At 34.7% G+C, this 15,282-nt stretch overlaps 1 protein-coding gene across 3 annotated transcripts in view; it reads left to right on the top strand.

Annotated features, from left to right (window-relative positions):
* The window catches only part of CDH18 (cadherin 18), a 713,946-nt gene that overhangs the window by 599,091 nt on the left and 99,573 nt on the right, over positions 1 to 15,282 (top strand). For all 3 annotated transcript variants that reach the window (XM_066244055.1, XM_066244046.1, XM_066244062.1), the window contains exon 5: positions 11,016 to 11,183. In XM_066244055.1, the coding sequence (XP_066100152.1) occupies positions 11,016 to 11,183 (168 nt within the window). The remainder of the gene's footprint in view (positions 1 to 11,015; positions 11,184 to 15,282) is intronic.

Below are 15,282 nucleotides of genomic sequence, written 5' to 3'. Positions count from 1 at the left end.
GCAGCTGATATCAATATTTGTTGTGATGATCAACATAAAGCATTCTTCATGTTTCATAAATACTTAATAACTATCAGTGTTTCCATTATTAGCGCTATTACAACTGTTGAAATTTACTCCCAGAAAAATTTTTTTTTGAAATTTATAGTTTATATTTTTCCATATGCAGCTGTCTCACAACATATTTTCTGAATAGAGTGATTATGCTAGAAGTTTGAAATACTTTAGAATATTTGGCCTTCACAGATGCCCTGAAAGCCCATTGATATTATTGGTATAGTTATTAAGTATGTTAACTGGAAAGACTGATCTTTTGACAAGATAGAGCCTATTAAAACACTAATAACAAATATAAAAATAAACAAAATGCAAAAAAAGAAAAACTAGAAATCCAACCTTCTAAATCAGAAGAATCTTTTATGATGCATCAACACAACTACATTCTCCTTGAATCAGTCTGATTAATGGCCCAAATCTGTAATAAGGTAATTCCTACTTTTATGACAGTGATGTTTCTATTTTAACCATCTCCTCTTTCTCTCTTTCTCTCTTTCAAAACAGCCCAAGGCTCTCCTTTAGTTCTCACAAGGTCTGATGGCTTAATTACTTAAGCTAATGTCACCGTGGCATTAGAATTTTAATGTCATCAAGTCCTGGGTTGCATTTTGAGTTTTGAAAATTTCTGACCTAGGAAGAGTTATTTAAACTTTTATTTTTCTCTCTAATGCAGTAGATGGGGGGAAAATATATGAGATATATACCTGAAATCAAAGTCCACTCTCAAGACATGAATCTCCTTCCTTTTGTCCCACAGTAGAAATTTATGGAAGCTGCATAATATTTACAGAGTCAGTAGGAAAAATTCAGAATAGATACTGAACAGAAATAATATAATATACTAAATGTTAAAACATAGCAAGGAATAGCTAGCATAAAGAATCCCCTAGAGAAGCCTGACCAGGCAGTGGCACAGTGCATAGAGCATCAGACTGGGACGCGAACAACTCAGGTTCAAAACCCCGAGGTTGCCAGCTTGAGCGTGTACTTATCTGGTTTGAGCAAGGCTCACCAGCTTGAGCCCAAGGTCACTGGCTTGAGTAAGGGGTCACTGGCTCTGCTGTGGCTCCCTGGTCAAGGCACATATGAGAAAGCAATTAATAAACGACTAAGGTGCCACAACAAATAATTGATACTTCTCATCTCTCTCTCTTCCTGTTCACCTGTCCTTCTCTCTGTCTCTGTCACAAAAAAAAGAAGGTCCCAGGGCTTCTGGCCGGGTAGCTCTGTTGGTTAAAGAGTTTCCCCAAAATCCTGAGGTTGCGGGTTTGATCCCCTGTCAGTACACATACAGGGATACCAGTGATGGCATAAATAAGTAGAACAAGTCCATTGTCTCTCTTTCTCTGTCAAAATCAATTTAAAAAAATCTCCCAGGTACTAGCTCACCGCAGTCATGCAGCTGGAAAGATAAATTATTAGTGACAAGATGTTAAGTATTATTTGGTAGCAAATGGTGTGTGGAATTTCTTAACATGGCTAAAACTCTCAGCATTCATATTATTTTAAATGAAAAAATCCTCCAATGGTTCATGAGTACCTTGAGGCCAAATACCATGTGTGTTCAATTCTAGGTTGATATCTCCAATTTGACCATTCATGAAATTCAGGAATAGAAGTTGTGATTTTGTTAAGTGGGCCTTGTGCCCCATTAGAGAAACACTGGAAGTCCAGCACATTTTAAAAGGCATTACATAATTACATATTAAACATTAGACAAATTAACAATGAAGCAAATAAAGAAGTAAATAAGCAATTGAACTAAAGTGCATATATGTAGCTTAGACATTGCAGAAAATATACCAGTTTCTCTTAAAAATGTATATGTGCACCTTGGAATTTTCTGTAGAAATTTGAATGTGCATTGCTTGTTTATTTGTTCTATCCTTTTAGGAATTTCAGCTTACAGTCTTCTATGGCATTATCTAGTGAAAAAATTTTGAAATAATATTAAATTTTTTTAGTGAGTTAAAATTCAAGAAAATATTTTGGAGAGACTATTCAACTTTGCAACCTTTTTTATCTCATGGTACACATAAACAAAATACTAAAGTTCTGCAGCACACCATCATATATTCCATGAGATTTTTCTTCTTTTTTATTTTTTAGTGTGGTGATTGTGGGGGTATAGCAAGTGCTATAAGGAGTATAAATGGTAATGGACAATGACTTGTCTTGGGGATGAATACACAATATGGTGTACAGAAATGTGTTATAGAATTAGGCACCTGGAACCTGTATAATTATGATAACCAGTGTCACCTCAATAAATTAAATTATAAAATAAAATAAATAGAAAAATAAAATTGTGCACTACACCAAAGAAAAGTTTTATATTTTTGCCAATCTGACAAAAATAAATAGGTATTATTTTAATTCAATTTCACTGGACGGCTATTGTTGTGTTGGTTGTTGTCATTCGTTTGCACAATCTAAGGGAAAGAGGTCAGTGCCCCTGGCTAAATAGTCAGGTATAGCATGTTTTAAAACTTCTGCAGCACACCAGGTAACAATCACTGCTGTATATGAATCTCATCATTCAGGAAACATAAACATATGCCAGATGTGTGAGTGGGATTCAACAAGCAATGTTTATAACCACAGATGAGTTTTCAATGTTATAAACTTGTATTCAGCAGAGAGTAATTCCCAGTTTCAAGCCCCTACATATCAAGGTGATTGGGAAGCAGTAATAGTCAATAGGAAATTTGCAGGCAGTGGGGCACCTACAATCATTTACCAGGAAAGTAATAAGAAACAAAACAAAATAACACAACATAATCACATCCTGTGGATTCAACCCAACATCACAGGAGATTTAAAGGCAACAATTCCCGTTAACAATTTGCAAGTAAACATTGCTAGTGAAGCATGTCCTGCAGACATTCAGAATATGTTATTACTAGTTACCTAGCATGCATTATAAATAGAAGTTTTCTTTATTCTCAAACAAATGAACAATACCATAATTTATGGTAATTAATTACCTGCTTCATATTTTTTTTCTTTACAAATTTACTTAATGAAAATGCCATCTGTTCTGCCCTTATTAAATTTATTTGGAAGACAATAGTAAGTTAGATTATAGTACTGTGTACATGTATATATAAGAGGGAAACCCTAATAAACAAATAAAACTTTATTTCTTACTTGTACTAGTGTAAATATAGTTTAATCTTGTACACGAATTTAGGTTTCAGTTTTGAAAATATATATTACCATTGCATATTATTTTTTTGTCTGTGTGTGTGTGTGTTTCCATAAATATATGCATTTATTGGCATGTGTTTCAGATGAAAAGTAATAAGAGGCATAAATTCATACTGGTAGAAATGTGTCTGTTGTGGCTTCTCATAGTATGTTCTTGACCCTTGTGCACTGAAATTACCTGTGGTAGTCGTTTTAGATGTTAGAGGAAGGAAGTCATCAAGAGCAATTTATCGTTGAGCTGGACTGGAGAAATCAGAGGCTCCTTAACTATCTCCTGCCCTTTAAATATTATTCAAATTCATATTTCCCTTAGTGGAAGCTGTTTTAAAGGACACAGCTTTGAGAGAGCAATGCATGGGTGAGATGGTATATGTAACTGAACCTAGTAACTTCTCCATATGAATACTTAAGATTCTAGTGTGTGGATTTGGAGCTCTACAAGTCTTTGGCCAGTAAAGGCAAGTCTAGTATGTGAGCTCCCTTGCATATTAAAACTGCCTTCTACCAAATTGAAGTGGTTTACCTCTTTCTTTAATCTATGTGTGCAAGAGGTCAGTTTGCAAACCAACAATAGACAGAACATTTGCATTTCTCAAAATTTATATGTTGTAACTCTGATTCCCAATATGATGGTATTTTGTGATAGAGGACATTGAAGGTATTTTAGGTTAGATTAGGTCATGAGGGTGAAGTCCTCATGAATAGAAATAGTGGATTTATGAGAAGAAGGAGAAATAATAGAATGGAAAGCACAGTAGTAGATTTACACATATAGTCAACTGATCTTTGACAAAGGAGCAAACAATGCAATGGAAAAAAGTTAATCTTTCAACAAATAATGCTGATATAAATAAACATCCACATTCAAAAAAACTGGACACAGACATTACACCACTAAAAATGATAGCTCAAAAATGGATTAATGTAAAATTCCTTGAAAGTAATAGTCTCTCTGATCTTGAGTTTAGTAATGACTTTTTAGATACAATACAAAAACATGATTCATGAAAAAAATAATTGAAAAGCTGAACTTCAAAAAACTTAAAAATGTCTGCACTGTGAGAGACACTGTCAAAAGCATAAGAAGACAAGTCATAGCCCAGGAAAAAAATGTTTGGAAAATAGATATTTGATAAATGACAATTACATAAAATATACAAAGAATTTCTAAAATTCAGTAATAAAACAATAACCCAATTAAAAATGGGTACCAATACGTGATTAGATACACTATCTGTGAACATGTTCTCCCAGTCAATAGGTTGCTTCTTTTATTTGTTGAAGGTTTCACTGTACCAAAGTTTTTATTTTGATGTAGTCCCATTTGTTTATTTTATCTTTTGTTTCCTTCACCAGAGGGGATGTGTCCACAAATATACATATTACTCAGTCTGATGGTAGATCGTTTATTTCTTCCATTTTCTTCTAGAAATTTTATGATTTCTAGGTCTTACATTTAAATCTTTAACTAATTTTGAGTTTATTTTTATATGTGATGTAAAAGTGAAACAATCTCTTTTTCTGAATGTATCTACTTTTCACAATATCAGTTGTTTAAGAGATTTCCATTGCTCCAGTGTATATTTTCATCCCCTTTGATACAGATTAGTTGACCATATACGTGGGAGTTTATTTCTGAGCTCTCTATTTAGTTTCATTAATTCACATGTCTTTGTGCTGGTATTATACTGTTTGGATTATTGGATTACTGTGTATAAGAAGGTGACAGCTTTATAGTATAATTAGAGATCTGGAGATGTCATACCTCCAACATTTTCTTTTTCAAAATTGCTTTGACTGTTTGGGGTCTTTGGTGGTTTCATACAAATTTTAGGATTACTTATTCCAGTTCGTAGAACAATAACATTGGTAGTGTAATAGAAATTGGATTAAATCTGTAAATTGTCTTGGATAATACGGTCTTCTTAATAAAGTTATTCTTCCTATTCATGGGCATGGTATATTTTTCCATTTATTTGTGTCATTTTAAAATTTTTCTACATTGTTTTATAGTTTTCAGAGTAGAGGTTTTCACCTTCTTCTTTAAGTGTATTCCTGGGTATTTTATTATTTTTTACATAATTGTGAATGGAATGTATTTTCTATTTCTCCTACTGATTATTTGTTATTAGTATATAAGAAAGTAAAAAATTTCTTACAATTAATTTTGTATTCTTCTAATTTACTGAATTATTTATTAATTATATTATTTTTAGTGGATTTTTTAGGGTTTTCTATACATAGTAATATGTCATCTGCTAATAGTGACAGTTTTATTCTGCATTTTTTATTTGGATGACTTTTATTTTTGTGGTCTAATTGTTGTGGCTAGGATGTCCAATACTATGTTGAATAATAGTGGTGAAAGTGGGCATTATTATCTTGTTTCTCATTATTAGAAAGAAGTTTTCAGTTTTTTGCCATTGAGTATAATTAGCTATGGCTTACAGAATAAAATAAATAAATAAATATTATATAGACTTTATCAAGTGGAGGTAAGAAACTTCTTCACTCACTTCATTAACATTTTTTAAAAGATGCTCAACATTACTAATCTTCAGGGAAATGCAAATCAAAACTACAATGAAATGCCATCTAACATCATTCAGAACACCTATTATCATGTCAACAAATAATGTGTTGTCAAGAATATGGAGACAAGGGAACCCTTGTGCACTGTTGGTGGAACTGCAAACTAGTGCAACCCATATGGAAAACAGTGGAGAGATTCCTCAAAAAAGTAAAAGTAAATATACTGTACAATTCAACAATTTCACTTCTGGTTATTTATCCCCCCCATATGAGAACACTAATTCAAAAAGATACATGTACTCAGTTGTTTATTGCAGCATTATTTAAAATAGCCAACATTAGGAAGCAACATAGATAACCATTGATAGTTAAATGGATAAACAATGTGGTATATATACACAATGGAATGTTACACAGCAATAATAAAGAATGAAATATTGCTATTTGTAAAATCATGAATAGATCTGGAGGGTATTATGCTAAGTAAAGTAAATCAGGTAGAGAAAGAAATACTATGTGATTTCACTTATATGTGTAATCTATGAACAAAATAAAATAAAATAAAAACATACTCATAGAAACAGAGACCAAAGGGATGGTTACCAGAATAGAGGGGTTCTAGAATGTTTAGTAAGGGAGAGGGGATTTAGATAATAATATTGTGATAAGTTTATGCAGTTTGAAATGATTACTAGAAATAATGGGATGATCACAAGGTAAAATATAAAAATGTTATATAACTATTTGCACACCTGAAACTAATATAACTATTATAATATTATATACCAACTATATCATTACAGAAATGTGAATTAATACAATGATGAAATATCACTACATACCTAATATAATGGCAAAAATCTGGAAAACTAACAACACCAAATGCTGGTGAGGATATGGAACAACAGGAGATCTCATTCATTGTTGATGAGAATACTAAGTGGTGTGATCATTCAGTAGACAGTTTTGAGGTTTCTTACAAAGCTAAACATACTTTTAACCATAAGATAGAGTCCTGACCAATAGTTTGGTTGCTTAGAGCATCATTCCCATGGACAAAGATTAGAGCATTGATTCCAGGTAAGGGCACATACAGGAACAGATTGATATTTCTGTTTCTTTCTCCCTTCTTCTCTCTCTAAAATCAATGAGAAGTTAAAAAAAAATTCAACAGTCACACTCCTTGATATATATTCAATGGAGATAAAAACTTATGTTCACACAAAACCCTACACACAAATATTTATAGAAATTTATTCATAATTGCTAAAACTTAGAAGCAGTCAAAAAATCCTACAGTAGGTGAATGTATAAACAAGTTGGGTTATATTCAGACAATAGAATGTTATTCAGCACTAAAAAAATAATAAACTATCCAGTCATGAGTAAACATTGGATATCTATAAATGCTTATTATTAATTGAAGAAGCCAATCTGCATAGGCTACACACTTTATGATTTCAATTACATGGTGTTCTAGAAAAGGCAAAATATAGAGACACTAACAAAAGATCAGTGGTTTCCAGAGGTTGAGGGGAGGGAGGAAGGGATGACTAGGTGGAACAGAGAAGATGGCTAGGGCAGTTAACCTACACTTTGTAATACTGTAATGCTAGATTCTTGTCATTTACACTTTTGTTTAAGGTAATGGAATGTGTAACACCAAAAATGAACTGTAAAGTAAACTATAGACTCTGGGTGTCAAAGATGTGTCCCTGTAGGTTCATCAGTCGTAACAAATGAACCCACTGGTGCAGGGTATTGATAGTTGAGGAGGCTGTACATGTGTAGGGAGGAAGGGATACCTGGTAACTCTGTACTTTCTTCTCAAATTTGCTGTGGACCTATGCTCAAAACTTAGTTCATTAAATATTTTTTCTGTGCATCTAGGCATCCACACTTACATGTATCTCAGCTACATGTTAGAAGGGGAATATTGTATATACTGGCATGATGTTGCTAAGGAGAATATGATTAAAACAGTCTCAGTTATGTCTGTGTCTTCATGGGAGGTTATAGCCAAGCACATGTAACCATGCCATTCTCAAGATAACTGTGTGTTTCAATGGATTTTCAGATCATCGTTTTTGAGAAGTATGTGTCATTCTGGATATGCTCTTTTCTTTCCATATGCAAATTTGGCTGACATATTCTCTTCCCATTTTGTGTCAGAAGCAGCTATATTATAAAAGAAAGGATATAATGGCAAAGCAATAAAATAAGTCTGTATAATATAAAACAGGGGTTTGCCGATTTCTCTTTTTTGATCCTCTTTTTTTTTGTATTTTTCTGAATTTAGAAGCATACAGACAGACTCCCACATGTGCCCGACCAGGATCCAACCAGCATGCTCACCAGGGGGCGATGATCAGCCCATCTGGGGCGTTGCCCCATTGCGGTCAGAGCCATTCTAGCACCTGAGACGGAGGCCATGGAGCCATCCTCAGTGCCCAGGCCAACTTTGCTCCAATGGAGCCTTGGTTGTGGGAGGGGAAGAGAGAGATAGAGGGAAGGGTGGAAAAGCAGATGGGTGCTTCTCCTGTGTGCCCTGACCGGGAATCAAACCCAGGACTTCCATACACTGAACCAATGCTCTACTGCTGAGCCAACCAGCCAGGGCCTCTTCTCTGATCCTCTTAAATGAATAACAATTAATTTTAATAAAAAAGATATGTGTTATCCATTTTGTAATGATTGATTTTTTACTTATAAATTTACATTTTCAGTAAGTTATTTTAATTATTTCATTGTAAAGCATTATCCTGGACAATAATCTCAGGCTTATTTCCTCCAGACGTCTGTCCCAGTTAATAGGCATTCTCTGTGAATGCCATCATTATTTTGTTTTAAATGTGAGAAAGTATATATTTCTTTCATGGAAACATATTATTGGATTTCTACCTTACTGACTTCTGCATCAATTCATTTCCTTCTTATATAATTATTATATGTGATAAAATATTATTCTATTTAATAAGGATGCCGGAGGCTTTTTATATGCAGGAATTAGATGAATCATTTATTATCATATTATTATAATTTCTTTTGATAAGAATAATTTTCGTTTCTACTTAGCTTCAGGAAAATTTTCCTGACCTCCTTAATTATATATTTAAAAATTTTGAGAGTTGTGGAATCTCTTTTTCTGGTGCCCCAGGCTCTCCTCTCAAAGTCATTACATGTCTAATCAATCCAGTGAAAAAATCTACTGGTTCAGTGTTCAAAACAACTGATTGCCTTTTCCATGCCGCTTCTAAAAGACTATTTTTAAACTGAATATACAATCCATTTTTTCTCATTATATCAAGGTATTGTCTGCAAACGTGTTAAACTCTATAGTTAGCAGTTACTATAATTGGCATCATGCTGTGAACTGAACTGCTAACTAATCAAGTGTGTGTTTGATTGGAGCCATCAGTGACTTTCTCAAAAGTGGCATGATCCAGATATTTTTAATAAATGTAAAAAGGTGGTTGTTAAATAGCGACTGGTGTTAGAAGTAGCATATTTATTTATATTATATATTTGCATCCACATAATGCATATATATATGTGTATATGTAGATATTTATAATACGGACCATCTACAGAAGGAAAGTTTTTTTTATTTCTTTATTTTCAACTTTGTAAATAGTATTTGGGTAAACTTGAACCTCTGGACATTTTTTAAATTTAGGCCTCTCTTAACAAGGCTACCTAATTTATGTATGTGTGTGTGTTTACTTACACATGATTACAAATGGTATATAATATTTTTCATGTCTCTATTGGATCCAAGTATTAATTCATGAAAATATTCATTAAATGTTTCTTGGCCCTAGCTGGTCACTCACTGGATAGAGCGTCAGCCCAGCATATGGACGTCCCTGGTTCAATTCCCAGTTAGGGTACACAGGAGAAATGACCTTCTGCTTCTGCCCCCTTCCCTTCTTTCTCTCTTTTCCTCCTGTAGCCAGTGGCTCAGTTGATTCAAGTATGGCCTCAGGAACTGAGGATAACTTCATTGGAGCACATCAGCCTCTGGCTCTAAAAATAGTTCAGTTCTGTACTCCAGCATTGGCCCTAAATGAGGTTGCTGGGTGGATTTTGGTCAAGATGCATGCAGGAGTCTGCCTCACTATTTCCCTCAATCTCACCTAAAAATATATATATATATATTTTTTGTTTTTATAAGGTAAAGAATGTGAGTTTTACATCTGATTTTTGTAATCAATCTTATCACTTTATTGTGCTTATGTACTTAGATCTAGTTCTTATTGTAGTTTCAATTTCTTGGGGGAAATGTGAATATATATATGTTAAACTTTGTATATGTTAAAACACCTCCCACCTATATAATCTTTGTTCAAGAGTCCAGACTTCTTGCATGACTATGCAGGGGCACAGTGGAGAGAGCGTCAGCCTCAGAAACTGAAGACTCAGGTTTGAAACCCTGAGGTTGCTCGCTTGATTCCATGCTCATCCAGCATGAGTGCGAAATTACAAGCTTCAGCACAGGGTTGCCTGCTTGAGCATGGGACTATAGCCATGACCCTCAGTCTCTGACTTGAGCCCAAATGTTGCTGACTTGAAGCCCAAGATCATTCACTTGAACCTAAGGTTGCTGGCTTGATCAAGGTGTCACTGGCTGGGCTGGAATCCATCGCCAACTCATGTCGAATTACTTATGATACAGCAATCAATGAACAGTTTAAGGTGCCACAGCAAAGAATTGATGCCTTTCACATCTCTCCTTTCTTGTCCCTCTCTCTCTCTCTCTAAAAAATAAATAAAGTTTACACTTCTCCAATGTTTTGCATAGTCAAATTTTGACAACTGTGTCAAGAAACTAGGTAAATTTTTCTGTAAAGAACACAATTAACCTCAGATTATCTCAATTGTGGAGCACAAGTTGTGCAATGCTGAACCCACCAGCATGACAAAGAAGCACAAGCTGCAGGCCTTCTCTCTAGCAGCCACCCACCCCACGGAATTCAGAGATAGGTATATTAATTTGCTAGGCATAGAATCGTTTGGGACATGTGGTTATCATGAATGTTTCAATTAGACAGTTTAGTAATAATGGTTAAGGTATTGTTTGTCCCAGAAGCCTGGCTTTTCTATCAAAAGTATTCCATTTAAAATGCATTTCTTAAAACAGAAAAAAACAGAAGTATTCCTGTGTTAGTTCTCATTTATTGTATAATCCATACTGGGTTTTTGAATATGTGTTACAGGAGTTATTAGAACTGCCTTACATAACATGGACAGAGAAGCCAGAGAACACTACTCGGTGGTCATTCAAGCCAAAGATATGGCTGGGCAAGTCGGAGGGCTATCAGGATCGACAACAGTCAACATTACCCTGACCGATGTCAACGACAACCCCCCACGGTTTCCTCAGAGTATGTACCTATTTCTTCTGATTTGAATTTATTACTATGCATTTATGGAAAAAAATGAAATACTTGAATATATAATATCATAGAACTATTTTCTCAAATGGAAATATTTTAATTCTGTGCTAGATATTCTCCCTTCTATAAAGAAGACTAAAGAAATCATTCTTATTGTCTCCTCAACCTGGTAGATAATTTTTATTGTTTTAAAGGTATCTATTCCCATTGATATCACAGTTAAATATTTAATATGCTATAGTTATACTAAGTAATGATATTCTGCATTTTATTTATTTATTTATTTATTTATTTATTTATTTATTTATTTATTTATTTATTTTTCTGAAGCTGGAAACGGGGAGGCAGTCAGACAGACTCCCGCATGCGCAGGACTGGGATCCACCTGGCATGCCCACCAGGGGGTGATGCTCCGCCCACCTGGGGCATTGCTCTGTTGCAACCAGAGCCATTCTAGCACCTGAGGCAGAGGCCACAGAGCTATCCTCAGCGCCAGGGCAAACTTTGCTCCAATGGAGCCTTGGCTGCGGGAGGGGAAGAGACAGAGAGGAAGGAGAGGGGGAGGGGTGGAGAAGCAGATGGGGGCCTCTCCTGTGTGCCCTGGCCAGGAATCGAACCCGGGAATGGGCCCTGGCCGGTTGGCTCAGTGGTAGAGCATCAGCCTGGTGTGCAGGAGTCCCGGGTTCGATTCCCGGCCAGGGCACACAGGAGAGTCCCCCATCTGCTTCTCCACCCCTTCCCTCTCCTCCCTCTCTGTCTCTCTCTTCCCCTCCCACAGCCAAGGCTCCACTGGAGCAAAGTTGGCCCAGGTGCTGAGGATGGCTCTGTGGCCTCTGCCTCAGGTGCTAGAATGGCTCTGGTTGCAACAGAGCAATGCCCCAGGTGGGTGGAGCATTGCCTCCTGGTGGGCATGCTAGGTGGATCCCAGTCCCACGCATGCGGGAGTCTGTCTGACTGCCTCCCTGTTTCCAGCTTCAGAAAAATACAAAAATATATATATAAATAAATAAATAAAAAATAAATAAAAATAAAAAGTATTTATGGATTATTAGGTATTCATGAAGATATTTAAAATACATTTTGATATGTGCATGCTCATGCTACATGATTTCATATGTACCTTTTTCACTAAAATTTAAAAGGAGAAGGAATGAATGCTCTTCACACGCACATTCACATAACATCCAACAACAGTATACAGCTAATATAATAGGATAAGATCTCGGAGTAGAATATGGGTTTGAGAATGTAGAGCATAAACTAGCAGGCAATTCAGGAGAAAAGAATCAGGTGTGTGGGCTTGGAAGGAATTAATATTTATGACATCCTCAAAATGGGATGGAGATAATTATATTTGAGTATTTCTAATGTGGAAGATATCTATAGGTGACATTTTATAGAATGATCTTTAATTATAAAAGTCCTGTAGGGGATCTTATACATGTTCTTCTTATACATGATATTTAAAAACTAATAGACCATGTGGTATGTCAGTAACGGCTCTTAACAGGTCAGTGCTACATGCTTTTCCCTGTTTTATTTCTTAATATTGTTTACAGTACACCACAGGCCCAGCCAGGATGGAATACGGCCTATTCCTAAAACATGATAACACTTTGCACATCCTTAATTCTACTCAGAATTCTCTACACTCACATTTATTTGTTTGTCTGTTTAAAACTCTTTGAATTGTCCTGCAGAATTAACAGAGTTAAGTAATCTTAATTTCCAGTTACATACCACTTTCCCACATTACTTTCATGTTATATTTATTTCCAGAGGTGCATATTTCCTCGACTGCTATGCACCCCTCTAAGTAAGAATGTTGCTTGAATTGTCATTGTAAGCTTAGGTGTTCAGATCAGTGTCCAGTCCTTGAAAAATTATTGCTAATGACTGAGTGAATGAATCCAATGTAAATACTCTGTCCAAATACTAGAGTTAAAAGATATTGTTGCAAGTCAAGTTCAAAGTAAGCCAAAACCACTTTAAAATATTGGTTCTAGAGGTAAGGTTATGTGATCTGGTTCACTGGCCTTTGCCCTGTGAAGAAATTTTGTCTAAAAGAAAATTATACATATAAGATAGGTGCATATTACATTAAACCATAACATATTTAAGTGTCATTGTATAAAATACAGTGCACTTTTGTATTTAGTTTATCATTTACTTCACACAATATGCATATACACATATATCACTCATAAAAGTGCCATTATTTGATAAGTTGAAAAAAATTAAGCACAAAAATATTTTTAAAAGATAATGAGTAATTTGCTAAACTGGAATGAATGCAAACTTTAGTATAACTTATAATACTAACTTGTCTACCTTATTTTCAAGTAGATTCTGCTACCACTATTTTTAAGGCATATACTAATATCATAGATCTTAATCAGGAGCAAATCCAGTTCTATTCAATAAGGGCTCAATAAATGCTTGATCATGATACAAATATCATCTCCTTCTCTCTATAAACTAATTTTAATATTTAGAGGTCCACTAAAATTGATTAAAAAATTAAAAAATTATAATATGATGAATGTACAAAATTTATTTCTATCTTTCTTATTGATTAATAACAGTGTTACTGTTGAGGCATCTGTTCATGGTGAAAACCATCATTTTACCTGACAAAGAAACCATAAATGTGTGCTCTCTGAGTGAACTTATTATATCTAATGGGATCTCTCTTTCTTTAGATGATAATAGTCTAAGCAGAATGACTGACAGATGTCATTCCAGCCACACTGCAACATGCAGTTAGTTTTAAAACAGGGGCCATACACACTCTGACTTGTTTAAAAGATATTTTATTTTGTACTCATATTGCACTAACGTACTGCTACTTTCAGGATAATTTAACATCACCATGACAGGAGTAGCTCGCAGTAAAGTATTTTTCATTTACCTGTATGCATTATAACTCATCAGATGGCTACCTAGATAATGGGAAACTTTGTAAACTGCTGGGAGAAAAAAAATGATATATTGTGAGGACTGGTATTCATGAAGCACCATAAAAAGCACAAATCTATATATAATTCAACATATATAAAAGCATAAGAAGTTATAAAATAGATCCAGTACTCTAATTGTTTCTCTTCGGATGTTATTTTTTGATAGTTTTCCTGACCTCCTTCCCTCCTTACCTGTCTGAGAGAGCCATCTTTCTGACACCACTGCTGTGAATGATTCTAGTATAAACATCCAGTCCACAAAACTGCAAAAATAATACTTCATAGTCTTTTTACTTATTCTTTTTTCTTCCCATGGCCTGACAAAGTAAGCCAGCTTTAAATATCATGTATCTTAATTTAAAGCTAGCACTGTATTTTAATTTAAAGTAGATAGACTTTGAGTAAGTGTTTGAGAGCTACAGTGTACTAGAATAATAATTTGCTATATAACATCTACTCTAGAGTTGCAAACTCAGTGGCCTAGTAGACAAGACAAATAAAGGTCCAGGCTGAAGCAAGTCACTTGTTAGTGTCAGGAAGGTTGCAAGGGTGTCAGAAAAGCGATGCCTATGGAAGAGACAAGCCACTACTCAATTTCAGGAAAATCTGCATGAGGACAAGAGAATGTTAGGAAAGTGAGCCTTGTATGAAACAGAGGAAATCAACCTATCTATGGCTTGAATTCCTTGAAAAAAGTGCAAAAGAACATCCAGTTCTCCTTCAGGGAAAAACATCTCAAGATGTAAAATTCCTCAGTATTAGTCCTTTTATTGAAAGGAATTTCTTCTACTTCTGCAGATTCCTGCTCTTTTGCTTCTCTGACTTAAACTATTTTATAGTTACAGTTATTGCTAAGTTTACTCTCAGGTACACTGCCATCTATTAAGCTGTATAAACAAAATATGCATGTAAAATTCAATACCTTACATGAGATTACATAAAGCAACCTTTCTATACCATAAATGAAAGAATATACATTTTGAGAACTGCCCTTAAAGAGTAAATAAACCATTTGGAGAAAGAAGATTATCACATGTCAAATAACACAATGAAACAGTAGAAACTTGATTATCTTACAAAACTTTCCAAGAACCTGAAATAATTGCAAAATTGTAAGTCATCCAACA

The sequence above is a fragment of the Saccopteryx bilineata genome, chromosome 1 (genome assembly GCF_036850765.1).
Source record: "Saccopteryx bilineata isolate mSacBil1 chromosome 1, mSacBil1_pri_phased_curated, whole genome shotgun sequence".
Classification (NCBI taxonomy): domain Eukaryota; kingdom Metazoa; phylum Chordata; class Mammalia; order Chiroptera; family Emballonuridae; genus Saccopteryx; species Saccopteryx bilineata.
Note: the sequence above shows the minus strand (reverse complement) of the source record. Positions and strands in the feature narration are given on the sequence as shown.